Source organism: Balaenoptera acutorostrata, chromosome 10 (genome assembly GCF_949987535.1).
Source record: "Balaenoptera acutorostrata chromosome 10, mBalAcu1.1, whole genome shotgun sequence".
Lineage (NCBI taxonomy): Eukaryota > Metazoa > Chordata > Mammalia > Artiodactyla > Balaenopteridae > Balaenoptera > Balaenoptera acutorostrata.
The window spans coordinates 8071072-8094139 of NC_080073.1; the positions used below are offsets into that span (position 1 = coordinate 8071072).

Here is a 23068-nt window from a genome sequence, read left to right on the forward strand (position 1 = left end):
TGAATCTCGGAGGCTGACACACTTGTTTCATTGTCTATCTCCCCAGTAGAGTGAGTAATCTGAGGGCAGAGGCCCTATCTGCCTTCCACGCAGTACTGTTGGCAGCACCTGGTATATTGTACCTGCACGTAATAAACTGTTCAATAAATATTTAATGATTGAAGGTGTAGCTGCTCCCCCCGCCAATACACTCACCAGATCAGAGGCAGCAGAACTGCGTCTCCTCCGTTTTTTCCTAGTCCCTCCCTCACTTTTCCTTCTTCCTTCTGTCTTCCTTTCCTTTCCCTCCCTCCCTTCCCTCCACCCTCCCCTCCCTTATTTGGTGGTGTTTTCCTCTGCAGGAGGCTTCTCCCCTGTGGTGACAAAGTTGGCCCAAGTCCATCCCTCTTCCCCACCCTCCCCCACCCCCCCAAGCTCACTTCCTATCAGCTCAGCGCCCCCTAGTGGAAAGTGAACACTCCCTTCCTGGTGTTTCCAGCGGAGGCCCAGGGCTGTCTCTAATTGGCCTGGCTGGGGTCCCATCACTGTGGCCAGATTAACATCATGCATACTGATAGGTCAGGCCTGGGTCTGCTGCCCTGCACCCAGGGATTGGAGGGTAGTGTCAGTTTCCCATGAACCACATGGACTGAGGATGGTGGAGCGGAATTTGGGGGATTTCCTCAAAGAAAATCAGGAAGATGTTCCAGAAGGAGGAGGACTGGATGATCCTAGGCAGAGAGAAACGACAGATGTCTGCTGAGGGGGAGGAGCTCAGGGAGGAGAAGAAAGTGGTTCCATTGGCTGGTTTGCAAACAAACACCTGATGTTCTTCTACCTGTAAGCTGTTCCTCAAACCTGTTTGGCTCCTGCTTCTACTGGGCTTAATGCTGACACTGCTTCCTTTGTCTGGAATAATCCATCCCCACCCCAGCCCCTGTTCACCCAAGCTAATAGCTACTCTTCCTTCAAGGTTCAGTTTAGATATCACTTCCTCAGGAAGCCTTCCTTTAGCACCCTGTACCCCCCTCATCATCGCACTTATCACACCCTGTGATAATCACTTGTATAACTGTCTGTGTCCCTACTAAGGTGTGTATTCTGTGAGGGCAGAGACCATATCTGTCTTCTACATTGTAGTGTTTCCTGTTATAGCACCGAGTGCAGTAACTAGCACATAATGAACTGTTCAATAAATATTAAATGATTGAAGGTGTAGCTGTTGCCCTACCCCCAAATATATTCACCAGAACAAAGGCAATAGAATCTACCTCCCCTGTTTTATCCTACCTCCATCCCATCCATCCACCCACCCACCCACTTATCTATCCATCCATCCACCCACTCACCCACCCACCTATCCACCCACCCATTTTACCAGCCAGCCAGCCAACTGTCGTTCACTCATTCATGCAAATATATATTGCTACTTGCTGGGTGCCAGTCTCTGCTCTAATACAGGGATTATGATCATGGACAAGGTCCTGGCCCTCATGGACTTTGCACTCTAGTTGGGTGAGACAGTTTATAAACGTGCAAAAGGAATAAGACCGTGATTATAAGTTCTACGGAGGACGTAGACCACACAGAGTGTGGGCGGTCAGACTGAAGTTTGGGTACTTCTCTTTTCCTTCAAGGGTGTCTTTGTCATGTCCTGGCCCAGGGTCTCACCTCATACACAACTGTTGTGTGGCCTAGGGATGGCCCTTCCTGTGGGCTGGAGGAAGCGTACATGGACTGCATTGTTGAGAACCCATTTTCTAAAAACTGATCCTTTTCCTGCCCCAGCATGTCCCTGTATTAATGCTGTTAACTTCCAGATTGCCTTTGCCTTCTTTTGCATGTAAATGCAGATCTGAAGAGCTGTACAGATAGTACTTTCCTGTTTTCATGATCTGAGGGTTTGGGAAGATGCAAAAGGCAAAGTGTACACAGCAAAGGCAGCATGATCACCAGAAAAGGCAATGTCCATAGCTTGGAAGGCCCAGCCATCTGGCTTGCTGTGTGACTTAGGCCACATGCTTGCTATTTCTGGGCCTTAGTTTCTTTCAATGACAGGTTAATACACCAAAGTTTCTGGAGGGCCTCTGAGAACCTATGAAACTGATTTGGGGCCAAGAATAGTGGTCTCACTTACATGTTCCTACGTAGTGCTTCTTAGCCTGTGCTGGACTTCTTCTGAAAGGCTCTCCCTGATAGGGTCTTGAGGGCTGGAAAGAGAACGCCCATCTGGCAGTAAGCTGGGTGGGTGCCTCTGAGGGCCTCTCCGGAGATCCCGGGTTGAAGACCAGGTCCCAGTGACGTGGCCTCAGCTGAGCTCCTGCATCCACTGCGGCTCCCTTCCCCGCCACAGCACTGCTGTCAGCCCATCACTCTACAGTCACAGCTTACTGAGTTCTTTCCTAGCCCCCCCTCTCTGGCCTTTGCCAGGCAGCACAGAGAGGTCAAGCCTCTGCCACAGTCATCCAGCAAGTGGTGGGAAGGTCAAGTTTCAAAACCGGGTCTCCTGAGTCCCTGTGGGGCAGAGGATCCTTTCATCCCTATTTCGTGGTTTCCTCTTTGGTAAAGCAGGGATGATATAGTCTACGTCACAGGGTTTTTGTGAGAAATAAGTGAGTTAATATTCGTGAAGTGCTTAGAACTAGGCCCGGCGTGTAGTAAGTGGTCAGTAAGTGTTAGCTGCTATTGTTGTTATTATTGTTATCATGCTGCCTCCCAGGATTGGAGTAAACATTAATTGAAATGCTCCTTGGTGATAATGAAAAGAGAGGTTTGCAAACTCTGAAGTAATAGATAATTTTAAAATATTATTCAGCATCTCCTGGACTGGCAATACTGAGCAGGCTGTTCTAGACTATTGAGCTAAGGGCCTTTCATCCTGAAGCCCATGTTTCAGGTAATTAAATAAAGGAAACATCTAGAGGATTCTGGGCATAAATAGTTAGACTCACTTCAGAGATGCCCCTAGGTAAACTCTTTTGTGGCAGCTGTCTGACGTAAGTGACACCAGGTGATCAAGTTCACCATTATTCTTGGGATCAGGAATTACCAGTTGGATCACATAGAGGGGGAGGAGCAAAGAAACCAGTGGTGTCTGTGAATGTGGAGGTGTAGAGGAAAGGTTCAAGAATGGGAAAGAGGCCCGGAGACAGCCTTCAGCCGGCTTCCCGACTCTGAGCTGCGTTATGTTCCAGGAGCCATGGCTTAAAGATGGTTGAAAGTAGGCAACTGCTTTGGTTATCTGTAAACCTGCAGTCATCCCTTCTGGCCACTAGATGTCGAGAACACATTGATCCAACACACTTTCTGGTCCATTGAGTTGTTTAGAAAGAAACTTAGAGGTATTGGCATAAGGAGTGGATGAAATCAGCAAGAAGAGCATCTCTAGAGGCTTTAGGGCAACTGCAGATGAGCAGAGATGGGTGGGATGCAGAGAAGAAGTCTTTCCACCAAGACCCAAGAAGAAAAGTTGATTGCAGTTTTTCATTTATTGTTTTGAAATGTGGGGAGGTTTTCAGGATGAAAGGAGGGAGAAACATGGTGTAGAATAATTTTTTTTCACATGAGCTAATGTTTTTTAGAGTTTGTGAGCATTTTCCTGAAGTCAAGTGAGTAAGTTCAAGATTTTCAAACCCTCAGCCCAAATCAGGGATGTCGATGGTGGTGGTGATGGTAGCAGCTAATGCTTACATGGCTTTTACTGTGTGGTTGGTATTGCTTTTAGCACCTTATAAAAAATTAACTTATTTAGTCCTCACGACAAACCTATGAGGTAGGTGCCATTATCATCCCCATTTTATAGATGAGGGAGCAGATGTCAGAGAGGTTATGTGACTTGCCCAAGGTCACACAGCTGGTAAGTGGCAGCATCAGGATTCAGCCCAGACATTTGGGCCAGAGGCCATATTCTTACCTGACATGCTCTACGATAGATGTTGCCCCCACTGACTCCTGACATATGACAAAGGGGACTTTCTTAACAACAGATCAATGCTGTGATTTCACAGTAAGAATCACAGAGGAAGTCCTCATTTAAAAGTCTCACTTCGCAGGACTTTAAATGACAGTGAATAAGGTTATAACATTGGCCAGTAATTCATTCTGAGTTCCTTGACTTAAAGGGCCTGGCTAGTCAGGAGCACATCCCATCCCGAGGCGGAAGCTTCTGCTCCATTAGCTGCTGTAATTATCCAGACAACAGGAGAAGAGGACCAACAAGGCTCAGGAGCCATGAATCCCAGAAATTTCTTGTGTTTCTTAGCATAGAAAGATGGTCATAAACTTGATATTGCAAAGGGAAGTGTACTCCTAGTTGGGGACTGGGAGATAGAATACTGTTGGTATGGGCCTGGCCCAGCTTGCTCTAAGGCTGCCCCAAATACTCACATCTGCTGAACAAATGGTAATGAATTAAGGAACCGGTATGATATGGTAGAATTAAAAGTCTGAGACCAGATTTTTAATGTGGTTAGATATACACTTACTATATGACCCTCCATTCCACTCCTAGGTATTTACCCAAGAGCAACGAAAACATATGTCCACATAAAGAATTGTACATGGACATTCCTAGCAACTTTATTCATAAGAGCCAAAATCTGCAAACAACCCCAATAACAATCAACACGTGAACAGATAAACAAATTGTGGTATAGCCATAGAAGGGAATACTACTCAGCAGTAAAAAAGAACTTCTGATACATGCAACAGCATGGGAGAATCTCAAAAAAATGATGCTGAGTGAGCAAGGGTAGGTGTAAAAGAGTTTATACTCTATGGGTCCATGTACATGAAGTTCTAGAACACACAAAAACAATCTACAGAGACAGAAAGCAAATTGGTGATTGCCTGTAGCTGGGGTAAGGGGTGGGGATCGACTGGAAGGGGGCAAGAGGGGTCTTTTTGGTGTGATAGGAGTGTTCTGTATCTTGATTGTGATGATGATCACATAGATGTAAAGTCTGGGAACTACACTGATAACACTGTATGATCTTGGATAAGTCACTCTGTCCTCCTGGGCCTTAGTTTCCCTATTTGTAAAATTTGGTGGTTGGATTAGATGATGTATAGGATTCCTTCTGACTCAAAAATTCCCTTGATATAACAATATCCAACTCTTAATGTGGAAGTAGAGTAGCAAAGTGCAATTTTCTTTATAGGAATTCATTTTATAGCCAAGGACGAGTTTATTTCTGAAAGCATAGACTATCTATTAGGTTACCCAATAATATTCCTTTGGGGAACAGAGCCATTTACAGGCCAATTTTACTTAAGGAAACAGCTGAGATAATGATTTGTGTGTAAGAAGGATGTTCCCATGGAAATCCCACGGGTACCTGAGGAGGGCCTTTTCCAACGACACTGTGGGGAGGGAGTAGGACACAAGAGACACAGCTGGCAGGGCTGGAGAGGGCAGCTGAGGAAGGCCATGTTCACCATATCACCTCTGAGAGCCCCAAAATGCCCGGGGCCTGTGGTGGCCCTTTTACATTTCCTCTTTACTGGTCCATTCCTGGCACTTAGTAAGCACTTAATGATGTTGTTGATGATGATGATGATGATGAAACTGCTGCTGCTGCTGATCATCATTTCCAGTCCGCAGACAGTTTGTGCAAAAGTAAAGGGCTGTGGGATTTCAGAGCATGTCGTGGGAAGAGGGCAGGGACAGAGCTGACCGGAACACAGAACTTGGAAGGGGGCTGCCAGCGCTAGGACCACCCTTGCTGGGCCGTAACAGCCTGTTATTTCCCGCACTCGTGTGTCTCCAGGTCATGAAAACCTACCACATGTACCATGCGGAGAGCATCAGTGCAGAAAGCAAGCTGAAGGAGGCCGAGAAGCAGGAGGAGAAGCAGTTCAACAAGTCGGGAGACCTCAGCATGAACCTGCTCCGGCACGAGGACCGGCCCCAGCGCCGTAGCTCTGTGAAGAAGATTGAGAAGATGAAGGAGAAGGCGAGTGAAGGCCCCGGGTATCGGGGTGGGAAGGAAGGGGAGGGCCAGGCTCCCCACAGCCTCAGCCTCCCCCTCTGCACCCTGAGGGACTAGGGGTGGAATAATGCTGCCAGCGTCTGCTGTCTTGGAGGTCAGTGTCATGGTGGAGGCAGGGCTGGCCATACCTCTGCTCACACTTGTTAGGCCTCAGGTGAGGGTCAACAACAGGAGAGGCACTCAGCTGGCAAGACAGCTGAACTGCGATGAGACTCTCGCCCAGCGAGCACATTCTGGCAAGAATCACCAGGCATTAGTGGGGGTGGGGCCTGCCCTGGACGTCAGTTTAGTGGCTGGGGGGCTGATTGGGACTTCGTATGTCCCAACAAGAGGGAACAGTGCTGGCGTACCAACCAGCACCTGGGAACCAGGTAAAGAACCATCCTGAAGAAATTGCCATCGCCAAGCCAAAGCCGGACCAGTTAGAATCCTTGTGTGTTGGTGATGGAAAAGTGCTTTGGTAGGGCATGGTGAAAGTGCTAGTTTTGGAGTCAGGCTGAGTTTCGAAGATGCCACATGTACAGCAACTCTCTGACCTTCAATATTATTTAATTAATTAATTAATTAATTTGTTTTTGGCTGCTTTGGGTGTTTGTTGCTACGCGTGGGCTTTCTCTAGTTGCGGCAAGTGGGGGCTACTCTCCGTTGCGGTGCGCGGGCTTCTCATTGCGGTCACTTCTCTTGTTGTGGAGCATGGGCTCTAGGTACGGGCTTCAGTAGTTGTGGCACGCAGGCTCAGTAGTTGTGGCTTGTGGGCTCTAGAGCGCAGGCTCAGTAGTTGGGGCACACGGGCTTAGTTGCTCCGCGGCATATGGGATCTTCCCGGACCAGGTCTTGAACCCATGTCCCCTGCATTGGCAGGCGGATTCTTAACCACTGCGCCACCGGGGAAGTCCCTGACCTTCAATTTTAAAAACTGACAGTGATGGCAAACAAATCTCCTTTCTCATGTCAACTCTGATCAATTGATAGTGGCTGCCCAGAGCCCTATGCTGAGGATTGTGAGCCCTCTCGAGCCTTTAGTTATAGACAGTGCTGTGATCAATTAATGATGTCTGCCTCGATCAAGGAATTTAGAGGGGCAGTGTGCGTGCTGCTTTTTGTCATCCTAGATTGGGTTACTAATAAGGTTTCTTTCTTCTTAAAAAGCTATGATATTCTTGTTGAATTTTTTGCATTCATTCATTCCATGCCATCAGCAAACATTTCCTGAGCTCTTTCTATTTGCCAAACATTGCATCAGATGTTTATTTGGGCTTCTATGAGACTAATTTTATGATTATATGATCCTACAGCTCTTAAAAATTATAGGAGATTGAGTGGGAACATAATCCAACAGGACCTGGGTAAACTGGCAAAGTAACCAAAGGCAAATAAAATAAAATTTCAGGGTAATTTCCAAAGGCAAAGAAAAATATGTTCCACAATAACCAGGTAGAGACCCAGTTAAAAAATGGGCAAAGGAATTGAATAGACATATCTCTGAAGAACATATATGAGTGGCCAATAAGTACATGAAAAGATGCTCAGCATCATTAGTTATTAAGGAAATGCAAATCAAAACCACCGTGAGGTACCACTTCACACCCACCATGATGGCTAAGATAAAAAAGTCAGATAATCACAAGTGTCGGTGAGGATGTAGAAAAATTGGAACCGTCATACATTGCTGGAGGGAATGTAAAATGATGCAGCCACTTTGGAAAATAGTCTGGAAGTTCCTCAAAGTGTTAAACATAGAGTTACCATATGACTCAGCAGTTCCACTCCTAGGTATCCACCCAAGAGAAATTTAAACATATGTCCAGACAAAAATTTGCACACGAATGTTCATAGCAGCATTATGCATAATAGCCAAAGGGTAGAAACAATCCAAATAAATAAACGTCTGTCAACTGATGAATAAAATATGGTGAATCCCTGTAAGGGAATATTCAGCCATGAAAAGGAATGAATACAGACTACAGCATGGATGAACCTTGGAAACAGTAGGCTAAGTGAAAGAAACCTGTCACGAAAGACCACATATTACATGATTCCATTTATTTGAAATGTCTAGAGTAGACAAATCCATAGAGACAGAAAGTAGATTATTGGTTGCCAGGAGCTGGGGCAGAAAAGAATGGAGAGTGACTGCTAATGGGTACAGGGTTTCTCTTGGGGTGATGAAAATATTCTACATTTAGATAGTGGTGATGGTTGTACAATATGTCTGTGAATATACTAGAAATGAATGTTTAAAAATAAGATAACCAGGCAGGGAATTACAGAGCTACAACATAGGGGGGTAGCTATAGAGGGGATATGTAGAGAGGTAGAGAAAGCACTGGTTAGTGGGGTCTGGAGACTAAGTTTTAGTTCAGAGTTGTATGCTAATTGGCCATTTGGCTCTTGGACAACCAACTTCTTTTCAGTTTTCATTTCCTCGCCTATAAAATGGCTGAATTAAACTAAGATATCTTCAAATATCCTTTCCAGGCATAAAATTTTCTGAGTCCATGAAGGGCTGAAAATGGTCTCAGGGTTATAGTAGCCCCCTGGAAATGGGCCAGGAATTTCAAAACTCTCTGTGGAGGTTGGGTGTGTGGTTGGTACAGGGTATAACCTGAAGTTTGTTTCTAGAAATTCCCAGAATAAGTGAACCCTGGAGAAAGGTCAGAGGAGATGTCTGAAGAGAATTAAAAGGCTGACAATGGGGGCATCTCTACTGAACAGCTAGAGAACTCAATCTGGAGGAAGGAAGGTTGAGAGTGCCTAGGTAGGAAGAAGCCCTGTTTCTTTAAGGAGAGCCGTCTCTCTCCTCAGCAGTGGGACTCATCTATCTGAAGGGGGCAAGGGGACAGCTCTCCAACCCACGGACTCTTTACTGCTTCCTGCCCAGGATGGCCCAGAACAGAAGCAGCTTCCCAGGGAGGCGGTCCAGCTCCTAGCCAAGACTGCACCTCTGGCTGCCCACCCCGCCTCTCCCCACCACGCACATCCAGACAGCCAGTGACAATCACTTCATGTTGCCCACGCAGGGACTGTTCTGGGTCCTGTAGGCTCAGTCATGAACAGGGACCATTAAGTCCCTGACTTCACAGAGCTTACTTTCTAGCAGGGGACCCTGAAAATCAGCAAGTAATCAAAGAGGTAAAAAATATAATTTGGGGTGGTGAAAAGTACTTATGAAAAAAATTGAGCAACCAAGATGTCCTTCAGTAGGTGAGTGGCTAAGTAACTGTGGTCCATCCAGACAATGGAATGTTGTTCAGCACTAAAAAGAAATGAGCTGTCAAGCCATGAAAAGACACGGAGGAACCTTAAATGCATGTTACAAAGTGAAAGAAACCAATCTGGAAAGGCTACATACTGTACGATTCCAACTATATGACATTCTAGAAAAGGCAGAACTATGGAACAGTAAAAAGGTCAGTGGTTACAGCGGTTTGGTGGGAGACAGGGATGAACAGGTGGAGCACAGAGGATTTTCAGGGCAGGGAAACTGCTCTAATACTATAATGATGGATACATGTCACTATACATTTGTTCAAATTCACAGAATGTACAACACCAAGACTGAACCCTAAGGTAAACTGTGGACTCTGGGTGACTACAATGTGTTAGTATAGGTCCATCAATTGTAACAAATGTACCACTTGGTGCCCCGGGGTGTTGATATTGGGGGACGCAGTGTGTGTATGGGAGTAGGGGTGTGTGCACGAAATCTCAGCACCTTCCTCTCAATTTTGCTGTGAAGCTAAAACTGCTCTAAAAAAAGTTTTTTAAAAATTAAATAAAAATGAAAATAATCACTAAAAATTGAACAAAGATTAAATGAATGGGAAAAATAGAGCAGGACAGAATGTGGGGAGGGGGTGGTCAAGATGCCGGGGACACATTTTAGACAAGGTTGTGTGGTCAGAGGCCCATGCGACTGTGTGACCGTGGCTAAGGACCTGAATGACGTGGAGGAGCAGGCCACGCAGGGACCTGGAAGGATGGCCTGCCAGCCGGAGGGAATGGGTCTGAGTCTAGAGGCAGGAATGAACTTGGCCTCTTAAAGGACGTGCAGAGGAGGGGATGACAGGAACGTGGAGGAAGAGCCAGGTCAGGAGGGCTTCGCAGGCCGTCGTCCGGGTTTGGGCAGCCTCTGGGGGTGTTGAGTAGGGGCCTCCGGAGGTCTTAGTTACACTCCGCTCTGGCAGACCCCCGGAAAAGGCCACTGCTTACCCGACAGTGCTGACGATGGCTGCACATGTGCAGTGTCAAGTGAGCTTTTTGAGTACAGGGTCCAGATCTTACTCACCTGGCCCATGGAGTAAGGCTTTCCAGGGCCGTGCGGGGAGCTGATCGCAGGCAGTGACCGTAAAGAAAATCTCAAATCCCTCCCATCAGTGGCTCTGCTCTCACATCCACTCTTTCCTTCCTCCAGAGGCAGGCAAAGTATTCTGAGAACAAGCTGAAATGCACCAAGGCCCGGAACGACTACTTGCTGAATCTGGCGGCCACCAACGCAGCTATAAGCAAATACTACATCCACGATGTCTCCGACCTCATCGACGTGAGCTCCTGGGGGGTCTGGGATTGAACAGGGTCCTGCACCGCCTGGTGTGAGTCATCAGCTGAGGGAGGGCTGGCCCTTGTCCTTAGCTGACATGTGGGGCGGCCAATGGCCCCTGGAGCCCTGATGGAGGGGAAGCACAGGGAACCTTTGGGGCCTGGGAGAGGAGTATCACCTTGTGGCTTCTACCTCCATGGGTGGGAGTGGGCCTCTGGCGGCCCTTGCACACTTGGGCTGGGTGGTTGTAATTCAGCGTGCACTTTCCAAGCGCCCTCCTCTACACCAGGTCTTTTACTGGGTTTGGGGGTACAGGGGTGATCATACACAGTTCATGCCCTGGGGAACTTCCCAGGGTGGTAAAGATGCTTATCTGTTTAACACCCCTGGGTCCAGTGCACTAGACACACACGCACATACGGAAGAAAATAATGACTGAGACAAAATTACACAGGTCAGCTTTACTTGGGGATGTTATGTTGGGAGAAATCAGGCAGTTTAAGCAAGAGGAAAATGGAACACTGACTCCTGAGCGCCAGCTGTGCAGGACACACTGGCAGGACAATGAGGCTTCGGGAAAGAATTCTGTGAGTGGCGCCTTCCGGGAGGCTCCTGCGTCATCTGTGACGGAGCTGGGGCTGCTTCGCATGTCTTCATGCAGACAGGGATCCGGCCCAGCAGATGCTCGGTCAGGCTTCCTTGAGGGTGGGTGCGTCCTTTTCCTCTGGCCTTGGTGTATCCCATCAGGAAGTCAGAGGGTCACCGCTCTTCCCTTGGCTGCAGAGGGGACCCATTATCGCCATTATCACCACCCCCAGGAGAGGGAGCTGCCTGGCCCTGCCGTCCAAATGCCCGGAGGCCAGACCCCTCCTCTTTCCGACCTTTCAGCTTTCTTTTTCACACAACCCTTTCATCTTTTTGTTTACCAAATTTTTATTGAGTGCCTACCAGCTCTAGGTCTTGAGGTACAACAGTGGATAAGAGCCAGTGGGTCTGTCCTCATGGAGCTCAGCCTGCATAACCCTGATACATTAAAGGCAAACGCAATGCCAAGCAGTGGGTGTTACCGTGAGAGAGGTGGAGGGAGTTGTGGACACCTGGATGAGGGACACCTGGTATGAACTCTGAGTGGGGAGAACATCAAGGAAGGCTTCCTGGAGGAAGTGACCTCTAAACTGAAACCAAAGGAAGAGTATTTAGGCAGGAGGAGAGAGGAAGAGTCTTCGGGCAGAGGGAATGCGTGTGTGAAGGCCTGGAGATGAGAAAGAAGGCAGTGAGTTTGGGGAGCCGCGAGGAGCATTGCCATTGCCCAGATCGCAGTCCCCTGCTCTCTCCGAGGGCTTTGCCGTGACTTGTGTGGTAAGATTTCAACGTGCATGAGGGCCTCCAGCATGAAAGGTTTGACCCTGGAATAGGAGGTAATTGTAAGTCACTGTGACGGCCCCACCCCCATGTCTCCACCCTCACCTGCACCTTCTGTGTGTGCTTCTCTCCAAGTGCTGTGATTTGGGCTTTCACGCCAGCCTGGCCCGCACCTTCCGGACCTACCTCTCAGCCGAGTACAACCTGGAGACCTCTCGCCACGAGGGGCTGGACGTCATCGAGAACGCGGTGGACAACCTGGATTCCCGAAGTGACAAGCACACAGTCATGGACATGTGCAACCAGGTCTTCTGTCCCCCCCTCAAGTTTGAGTTCCAGCCCCACATGGGGGACGAGGTAGGCTTCTCCCAGGAGCCCATGTTTGAGGTTGCTTCCGTCTATCTCCCATGGGCTCCCAGAGCATCGGTGGGAGGAGAACGTCGCTGAGAGGCCTGGGGTCAAGTTCTTGGTGCATGGGCTTCCCCAGCTGAGGAGTTTACCACTAATACCCTAATCTTGGTGGCTCAAGACCCCCACCTGCAGAATTGTGAGACCTTAGCTTCCCATGAAATCCCTCGCAGCTATGTCTAGAAGACCCCAAGGGAGTCCCACATCTGCACACAGACAGTCGTCTCACGTTCTCCCCTCGGATGGATGGCCTCGAATCACCGAAGACGGGGCCTCAGCAGAGCCACTCGGACCTGTGCTCCAGTGCCGTGAGCCCTTGGAGTACCAGCCAACCCAGTTTTCTTCAGGGCTTGCGCTGCTGACATCCTCATTATGTTCTGGAAAAAAAAATGGGAGAAGGCACTCTTCACTAGCCCCTAAGCAGCACACTAGTTACCTGAGTTTCACACAACTTCTTATGAAAATAGCTCCTTGAGCTTTTCCATGTCATTCCTCCCTCTCTCCAGGGTTCAGGCCCCAGTCCCTGGAACCAACGGAGACAGCCACCAGGTGTCATATCTGCCTCCCCGTCTCCACCATCTCTACCACAGGGACATGTGCCCAGAACTTTCTCCTAGTGGCCCTGTTCCCTCCACCCAGGCACACGAGAGTCAGGGGGACCCAGCCAGCCTCTGGATCCCAGTGGGAGCTCAGCTGGGCTGTCGCTGCACCTGCTTAGCAGGGAGGGACCAGGAGGCGCCTTTAACGATGGCATTTGCTGGACCCTCCAATGGCTCTGCCCACTTTCTTCATTTGCAAGAGATGCCTTCTGCCGGGCTTCCCCACAGCTCCTGCCCCATCCCTGTGCCCTCATGTCCAGCCCTTTGGCTCATCATCTGGTGACTGCAGGGTTGGGTTGCCCAGGTAGTGGTAAAGAACAGAGGCCTGCTGTCCCTTATGAGCTCAGCCAAGTTACGCCAGGCAGCCAGGCCCACAGGTAGTGAGAGCCCTGGTGGGAATGGGTGTAGGCGAACAGTATCGCTCTCTCATCTTCCTCTCTTCTCCCCTCCTCTCTCAGCGGCCCCTGTGAGAGGGCCGCTGCCCCATGCCTGCCTCTCTCTCGAGCATCTTCCTGCTGGGCCACTCCGCTGACTGTTTCCATCCTTTGTTCTTTTCACTGGCTTCTCTTAGGCAGTTGCTTCCTTACCACAGCTTCCTGCCTGGAAATTAACCAATTAGTCTCACTTAATGAGATTATGTCCAAGCTCTGAGTAGGAAACCGTCACGTGCTGCACAAATGTAGACCACAACCGAGAGCGTGAGAGGGTGGCCCCTAGCTCCCGGCTGGCTTTGGTGTCGCTCGGTACAAGCTGTGTGACCTTGGGCTGGTCACTTAACCTTTCCAGGCCTGTTTCCGCAGCTGTCAATGGGGATGTTAATGATAGACAGGCCCCAGCTACGCGCAGGTGGTGAGGGCCCGGGTCAACCGCAGGCGGTGGCTGTCATTTCTGCAGGTGTGCCAGGTCAGTGCTCAGCAGCCCGTCCAGACGGAACTGCTCATGCGGTACCACCAGCTGCAGTCCAGACTGGCCACTCTCAAGATCGAGAACGAGGAGGTGAGTGAGCCCCTCCGCCCTGTGAGGGATTTCTTTACAAAGGCCTGACTGGTCCTGCGGAGTCCACTCTTGCCATGGAACACATAAGAAATCAGGGTTCATCTGTAAGATGCACAACTGTCAAAACCACCTACACTAAGAATCTTTGATGGCATGGGGAATGCTCACAAGATGTTAAAGAAAAGCAAAGAGGAAGTAGAACTCTATGTTCAGTACTGTCCTAACCAGGGTAAACTGAAGTATGTGTGCACGTTTCTGTGCATATTCACGGGCATAGAAAAAAAGACTGGAAGGAAATACTTGGAATGTTGATAGTGGTTTTGTCTGGGTTGCAGGAGTATAGGTGATTTCTGTTTTCTTCTCTGTGCTTTTCTCTGTTTTCTGCAGTGAGCTTATGTTATTTTTATCGTCAGAAATATAGTAGGTATTTTAAATTACACAAAGAAATAACCCAGGGCACACTAAACATGTCATAGATTCTGAGCTCCAGGGAGCTTCTGTCTCACCGTGGCCAGCACACCTGCCTTGCAGCTGGTGGCTCAGGACTTCCGCCAGGTGGGCACAAATGGAAGTACCAGCTGGAGTGACTCCATTCTGATGTGCACTGATGAGGCCACATGGGAGACCTCCTGCTCCAGCCGGGATGCCCCCACCCAGGGAGGACATCGCCCAACTGGAGGACACCAGGACATGGGAGCGTCACCCGAGATCATGGGCAGGTCCATCCTTGAGAAGTGCAGTTGAAGCTGGAGGTGGGGAGCCGTGGTCCCTGTCTTCAGACCTCAAGAGGGCTGTTCTAGGCAGAGAGGACAGGTTGCTTTGTGTCTCCAAAAAGGACGTAGCCAGGACCAACGTGAGCCAGAGTGTAGCTAAGGATGAACGAATCAAAGCAGTCCCTGTGGGGAGGTTATGTGGAAACAAATTATATATTTGTTTCTCAAACCTGAGAAGAGAGAGGATACGGCCAGAGTGTTTTCTTTCTTTATTTATGCCCTACATCTTCCCCTGAAGCATTTTAAATTGTTTACATGGAACGGTATATACTGTATATGGATAATAATGTTAATGGAATTTAAATTGGAAATTGGGGCCACGGAAAGGAGGGTGAAGCCCATGCTCCTCAGGGTAGGCTGTTCATGGCCATGGAAGTGCTCAGTTTTCAACCGGAGCTTCTGTGAGGCTATGTTAGAAAGAACCGATTCACTCATTTATTCATTCAAGTATTTATTTAGCACATACTATGCGCTAAACATTGTGCAGAGTTAAGTGAGTGGATGAGACAATATAGTACCTCCTCTCACGGAGTTTATGTTCTAGTGAGAAAACACAGGTGGTAAAACACAAAAGCGAATGAACCCATAAATGAATACGTACACAGAATATCAGACACTAAGTTAAGGATGGTGGTCAGGGGTGGGCGGGGGGAGGCCTGATGTCACCAGGAGGCGACTTTTAAGTTGAGATCTGAGTGACAAGAGAGACTTTGAGCAGCAATCACTGTGCAGCGAATGTGGACGCAGTTCTCCCAGGACTGTGTTTGGAACGACCCTCCGTCCAAGTTCCGGTACACCCTTTAGGCACAGTTCAGTGAAGGGCTGTGGGGAGGCCGGGCCTTGCATGTGGAGCCTCCGGGGTCCCACTCGGTCCTGGGAGAGGAGTCGGAGTCCTGGAGGACCGAGCACACTGCGTGTGTCTTGGGTCTCTCTTCCTCGAGGCTGTTTTTTCATAGTTAGGCTTGCGTGGACTCAGTGGCCGACAGCGGGGGAGTTCACTCACTGAGGACAGTGCTGCCCTTATCCAGGCTGTGTCCCCTCCCTTCTCTGGATGAAGGAAACGGGGAGCGTTTCTAGCGTTGCTCCTCCTCAGGGACCTGCCTCCCAGGAGGAGCTAGTTTGGGGTTGTATAACCATAAAGAGACACAAACCTCAAAACCCAAGTTCCTTGTTGGTCACAACATTCTCCGACGTTGTCTCCAGCAGAAGCAGTCCCATGACATGACTTTAGATTAGGCCACCTGGCTTCTCCCCCCAGCCAGCCTCTGGCCTTACTTTCCACATCACTGTAACGGGAATGAGCATCTTTGTCCTGCCTGCCTCCTGATGCTTTATGTGGAAGAAATAAAGGAACAGCTGGGAAAGGGCTTTGAGGTGTCAAAGGCATTCTGAGGCTGAAGGATTTCTGTCAACCTGAAGGATTTTTGTGTTTCCCCAGGTTAGAAAAACCCTGGACGCCACCATGCAGACCTTGCAGGACATGCTGACTGTGGAGGACTTCGACGTCTCCGACGCCTTCCAACACAGCCGGTCCACGGAATCTGTGAAGTCAGCCGCCTCCGAGACCTACATGAGCAAGATCAACATCGCCAAGAGGAGAGCCAACCAGCAGGAGACAGAAATGTTTTATTTTACAGTAAGTGGCGCCCTGGCCCAGGATCCTCTGTCTGCCACCCCCCCGGCAGGGATTTTGGGGAGCAGCCCAAACTACTGGGAGCCAGAGCAACCACGTGGGTCAGTTAGACCTACAGTTCTTCCAGCATGCTTTTCAGATTAAATTGCCTGGCATGGCTTTGTGAAATGCAGAAAGTGAGCTACCAGTGGGTAGCACCGGCCTTGATCTTGGATTGACAGTTATTGTGATTTTCCTGTTCTAGAAAAAATACAGAGAGAGTTGTGTTCAGTAGCGTGAGAGGAAAAAGAGCTAACAGAGCCAGGTGCACGCCTCAAGTCACAACCCTCAAGTTTAGTGTATGGTTGTCATGTCAAGTTGTGTCAAATTTGGGCATGGACTCTGCAAACAACACCCTGAGTGATCTTTGCAAATTGCTGGTGAGTTGCCAGCCCTTCATGTAAAATCCCAGATTACTTACATTTCACTTGGCCAAGGGGGAACAGGGATGAGAGGCATCGGGGCTTTATTTCAACATGTATTTAGTGAACGTGGAATGGGGTTAGAAGGGACCTTACATCTTCCATCTGATGTTTGATCCTGTTCAACCCTATCCCTGCCCAAAAGTCATTCAGATTCTGCTTGAGCAACCCCAGATTAAAAAGCTCCCTCCTTCCCCAAACAACCCTTTTGTTTGGCTTGTGGCTGGCTATAGATATTATGATGTTTTCCTGTATCTCTGTTATCTTCAAAAATCTTCCTCACTAGGATTTCTGGTCATTGATCTTAATTCTGTTCTCTGGGGCAACCCAGAGAGAGGCTAATTCTACTTGACAGTCTGGCAAGGTTGCAGGGAGCTGGGTTTTTATTTCTCCAGGCTAAACATATCTACTTCTTTCTTTTTTTTTTTTTTTTTTTTTTTTTTTTAAATTTTCTCCCCACCCTTTATAGCTACTTTATTTATTTATTTATTTATTTTTGGCTGTGTTGGGTCTTCGGTTCGTGCGAGGGCTTTTCTCTAGTTGCGGCAAGTGGGGGCCACTCTTCATCGCGGTGTGGGGACCGCTCTTCATCGCGGTGCGCGGGCCTTTCACTATTGCGGCCCCTCCCGTTGCGGGGCACAGGCTCCAGACGCGCAGGCTCAGTAGTTGTGGCTCACGGGCCCAGCTGCTCCGTGGCATGTGGGATCTTCCCAGACCAGGGCTCGAACCCGTGTCCCCTGCATTAGCAGGCAGATTCTCAACCACTGCGCCACCAGGGAAGCCCCATATCTACTTCTTTCAATCCAGCCTCTTAAGCTTTTGTTTTGAGTGCCCTCAGCATCCTATCGACACTCTCCGGAACGTGTTCCACTTGTCGGTGCTTCTTCTAAAGTAAGATTCCCAGCAGCGGAGTGACCAGCACAGAGCAGGGCTAAACTTTCACCTCCTTCCACATTAGGAGCTATGCTTCTCTTTCCATATGTCCTAAGATCATATTCTTTTTTTTTTTTTCTTAACCTAGTATCAGTTAAATCTCTATTCCCACCGTACTGCCATTAGACGAGGCCACCCTCCTCCTATGGGATGTGTAGGTGATGTCTTGGGTGGGTCTGATGTTTATTACCGCTTAGATTTCCTCTTGATGGGTTCAGCTCATGGTTCCAGACTGTCACGATCTTGATCCGGCTGCTCATTACATATGCTGTGTCTTCAGACCTTGTGTCTGCAGATTCAGTAAGCGTGGCTTCTGTACCTTAAAGTTTGTCAATAAAAAAAAACTAATTGGTACTTCAGGGCCCAGGCCAAAGACAGAGTTATTCAAAACATGCCACTAGGCTCATATTGATCCATTAATCAGCACTTTTAGATTGTGGTCATTTAACCAGTCACAAATCCACCCAATTCTAACATCCAACTCCATTTCATGCTGGGCCTCGTCAAATCCCTGTCAAAAACCAACGGTTGACGCCTACTGCATTTCCTTCATCAACACTCTTTGACTTTGTTGTTTTCAAGAAAGAACCGATTCACTCATTCATTCATTCAAGTATTTATTTAGCACATACTATGTGAATACTATGTGAATCAGCCCATGACAGTTTCGGGGGCTCACCACTTCCACGAGGGGCCTACTGTGTTTGTAGAGAATTTATGGGTTACAAAGATAAGTGAGGAGTGTGGATGAGTATTGTCACTTAGGCAGCAGAAGCAAAGAAGGGGGTTCAGCCTGCTTGAAATTAAAAGACAGCATCCATGATGGGGGTCATGGATGTTATATTTTGATCTGAATATTCAAGTTATCAATCTGGTTGGCTAGTACACCTCATGACGTGATGTTGTGACATTATTTAGGTATTTTAAGGACATAACACTCCTTTTAAAGCAAACATTAATACGATTCAATGGCATTCTTTCCTTCATGGGTCACACGTGAAGCCTGGGTGAAGCTTGGAAGAAGTAGCTGGATCCCCAAGCCCCAGTGTGTAATTTGCACTAACCAGGTGTAATTTGCACTAACCCACCAAAGCCTGAGTTACAAGTTTGGGATTGGAGCTTCACCTGGCTTGGGACAGTGAGGCAGGATGGAGAGAATACCTACTTATACCACAGCTCTGCTTTTTATGGTGAATTCTTAAACACAGGGCGATAAAATCAGAGGGCTATATTATTGGAAGCATCCAGAGAGAGCCTCTAGGTGAATAGTTATCAAACCGAAGTGTGCTTTTGAATCATGTAGGAAGCTTGTTGAAAACGTAGGTTCCCAGACTACCACCCTCCCTGAGGTGGCACCCTGGAAATGTGAGCACGTCTGGGCCTCTGTGGTGCCCTCCTCGGGTTAGACTCACAGTCTTCTAGGGCAGGAATCTGCATGTGGACACTCTCCCCAGCTGGGTAGGAGGCCGCTGGTCCCTGTACCACACTTGGAGAAGCACCATGAGTCTACTCATTTTACCTTGAGGAGGGCATGAGGCCCAGAAATGTTCAGAAATCCGGCCAATATCGCACACTGAGTGGCCGCAGCTCTGAGCTCTTTTTCCTTCTGGGGAGAATGGGAATGGTGATGCTTCCACCATTTGCCATCTGAGATTGCAGTGAGGACCAAATGTACATGTTTGAAAACCGTCTACAGATACAAGGGGGAGTGACTCTTAGCAACCACGGGACAAGGCCCTAGGAGCTAAGAAGGACCACGGCCAAGGAGACAGGACGCCACAAGCCCCAGAAACCCAGCAGGGTGGGCTAGGGTGCGGTGACCTCAGTCTTATCCGGGCACATGTCAGCCCCCTCCCCGTGGGCCTTTCCCCATACCTGTCTTCAGCGGGAAGATGGTGACGTTCCAGATGTCCTGAGCTGCCGAAGCGCACTTCTTTGCTCCTCTGCACCCTTTCTGAGCCTTCTGGCTGGGGAATAGAATGGATTTTTTGGTGAGAAACTAGCTGGCAGATTTGGGGCAATCACATCCGTCCCTTTGCCTTCATTCTCAGGGCCTTTGTAACTGCGTTCCCCTCTGCTTAGACCCTTCCCCTCCCATGTGCACCCACATGGCTCCCTTCCTCACCTCCTTCAGGCCGGGGCTGAAATGGCAACTTTGCAGTGAGGTCTGCCCTCACTCCCAGTTCCTCATTCCTGCCTTGTTTCCATCCCTAGCGTTCACCACCATTGACCAATTGTGTATTTTACTTATGTTTTTGTTAGTTTATTGTCTCTCTCCTACTCTGCTATGTCAGTCCCACCAGGTCAGAGATTCAGCTGAATTTCTCAGCACCTACTATATGCCTGGCACAGCTGTAGGCACCAAGGATCCAGAAAGGAACCTGCATGGACGGTGCCTACAGTGGCTCATGGTCCAGCAGAGAGGGCTCCCGGCCTGTGATTGGGCGACGTGGGGTGGGCAGGGCTGAGGGAAGCTGGTAGTTGTGTAGAGGCATGGCTGAGGCCAGGCTGAACTGGGGGCAGGTAGATGTGTTTCTGTTCTGGGTGTCCCGTTCCTGGCACGGCTTCCAAGCGCATTGTGCTTCGCCAGGCCCCAGAACTAGAGGCAGCCTGGGGTCCCAGGGCAAATCATTTCTTGTGCCAGCCTCACCTTTCTCATCTGTAAAAAGAAGAAAATCATATCCCCAAATGCAGTTCGGGTTAGTTTAATAGGAACGTCTCCAGGGGCCTGTAGTGCCCTTCCTCCTTCAGAGTGCAGCCAGATAAAATGAGACATGTTCTGAGGCTCCCCTCTGACAGATCTGATAACACTCTCTTGTCTCGGCTGCATGCTCTTGGCCCAGAAGCACGGAGGAACTCTGATGGCTAAAGAAGCCCACTGCCCGGGCTCCTGCAGTCCTCACCTGACAGAAGCACCTTTCACTGCGCCCATCCCCCGAGCTTTCTCTGTGTTCCCAAACTGACCTGACATGCCTCATAGGACTGGACAGCCACGCTTTGCAGAGCTGGGGATCTGATGGAGCTGACGCAGAAACCCCTTTCCCCGTGCCTGGGGCCTTGAGGGTGGCCTCCCGCCCTGGAGGCCCATTATGGAGGCAGAAATGGCAGGACTTGGCCCTGCGATCGGTAATGTCCTTGTGCCTTGTGTCTTACAGAAATTTAAAGAATATGTGAACGGCAGTAACCTCATCACTAAGCTACAGGCCAAGCATGACTTACTCAAGCAGACTCTGGGCGAAGGTGAGTCAGGTGGCCGAGGCCGGCAAGGGGGGCTGTCTTCCCCGCTGGGTTGTGTTGTCGCCCCTTGAGCTGTTTCACATGGAGATCCCGGGCACTTGGTGGAATGAGGCCTGGTCCTGGAGCCACCTACCAGGGTGAGCAGTCTGGGAAAATAGCTCTGGTACAGATGCTGGGGGGTCCAGTCTGGCTGCAGAAACTATGGGGCAAACACAAGTCTTAGTTTGGGTTGCGGAGGAGGGTCCCAGATAAAGTGATGAGGGTCCCCAATAGGTAGGGGGTGGGATTCAGGGAACAGGCGTCTGCAGTGTTGCTTTTTAGCAGATTCTGTTTGCCAGGAATACTATTGGAGTGCCTGGCGAGGATTCGAGGTCCAAGAAGGAGAATGCATGTGTGTAAAGCAGAGTTTGGTCCTTGGGAGACCTGGGGGCTAGACTTAAAGCTACCCAAAGGCTTCCAACGATGGGTGGGATAAAATCCCAACTGCTCCCATGGCACACGAGGCCCAAGGTCACTTGACCTCTGTCTGCCTGCCTCCCTGACCTCATCTACCCATCCTCCACTTCCCTACTGTACTCCAGCGGCACTGAGCTCCTTTCTGCACATCAAAGCTCACCTAAGAAATGAAATTGAGTTATTTGTAGTGAGGTGGATGGACCTAGAGTCTGTCATACAGGGTGAAGTAAGTCAGAAAGAGAAAAACAAATACCATATGCTAACACATATATATGGAATCTAAAAAAAAAAAAAGTGGTCATGAAGAACCTAGGGGCAAGACGGGAATAAAGACACAGACCTACTAGAGAATGGACTTGAGGACACGGGGAGGGGGAAGGGTAAGCTGGGACAAAGTGAGAGAGCGGCATGGACATATATACACTACCAAACGTAAAATAGATAGCTAGTGGGAAGCAGCCACATAGCACAGGGAGATCAGCTCAGTGCTTTGTGACCACCTAGAGGGGTGGGAGGGAGGGAGACGCAAGAGGGAGGAGATACGGGGATATATGTATATGTATAGCTGATTCACTTTGTTATAAAGCAGAAACTAACACACCATTGTAAAGCAATTATACTCCAATAAAGATGTTAAAAAAATAAAAAAAAAAAGCTCATCCAACTTATTCCTGCTTCAGGGCCTTTGCATCTGCTGTTCCCACTGCCTGCAATGCCCTTACCCCATGTCTCTGTGTGGATGGCTCCCTATCAGCTCCCTTCAGCTGTCAGCACAGATGTCACTTCCTCCTGAGACCCTCCTGCCACCCAACCTCAAGGAATCAGCACCTCTGTCCCAACACTCTCTCTGTTTGATATTCCTCATCTCACTCATCACCATGTGAAATCATCCTATATACTATTTGTTCACCTGCTTATTGACATTGGTCACACCCCCACCCCCAAGAGCATCATATCTTCAACCAGAGTAGGGACTTCCTTGCTTATCTTGTCCACCACTTTATCTAGTGTCTAGAACAGTGCCTGGCTCATATCAGGCACTCAGAAGCCACTGAATGAACGTTGAATGGAAAGGTCACCAGAACATGAACTAGAAACCATCCAAGGTCAAGGATGTGTCAACTGAAAACAAAAATGCACACCCTAAGAGCTGAGAGTTATATTTTATTCAGTGGACAAAATTGAGGACTTAAGCCCAGGCCACAGCATCTCAGATAACTCTGAGACACTGTTCCAAAGAGGCAAGGTGGGGAGCCAGGCTATATAGGAGTTTTTGCAACAAAGACCAGGTAGTCGGAACATCTAAAGATTGCTGTTAATAAAGGAAGACCAGACATCTCACGTTAAGGAATTTGGCACTTTTCTATATATGGGAAGATGCAAGAGTCTGGGCTCAGTGCAGTCATTCCTTTGATATGCACCTCAGCTCTCTGGAGCCAGTATCCTGTCTTTTCTCATCCTGAGTTAACTCAGGGTGCACCATTTGTTGTGGGGCGGGGGCGGGGGCGGGTGGCTGCAGTATCTGATGATTCACTGGTGGGCATTATATTTCATTTATTTATTTATTTATTTAGGCTACATCGGGTCGTAGTTGCGGCACGCAGGATCTTTGTTGCGGCATGTGGGATCTTTCATTGCAGCACGCGGGCTCTTTGTTGCGGCACGCCGGCTTCTCTCTAGTTATGGCATGCGGGCTCTAGA

General features: G+C 48.9%; 1 protein-coding gene across 5 annotated transcripts in view; it reads left to right on the forward strand.

The window, feature by feature from the left end:
• SRGAP3 (SLIT-ROBO Rho GTPase activating protein 3) overlaps nt 1-23068 on the forward strand; it is a 261732-nt gene that overhangs the window by 171182 nt on the left and 67482 nt on the right. For all 5 annotated transcript variants that reach the window (XM_057555522.1, XM_057555523.1, XM_057555524.1 and 2 more), the window contains exons 5-10: nt 5748-5933; nt 10384-10512; nt 12007-12228; nt 13773-13874; nt 16086-16283; nt 20830-20914. In XM_057555522.1, the coding sequence (XP_057411505.1) occupies nt 5748-5933; nt 10384-10512; nt 12007-12228; nt 13773-13874; nt 16086-16283; nt 20830-20914 (922 nt within the window). The remainder of the gene's footprint in view (nt 1-5747; nt 5934-10383; nt 10513-12006; nt 12229-13772; nt 13875-16085; nt 16284-20829; nt 20915-23068) is intronic.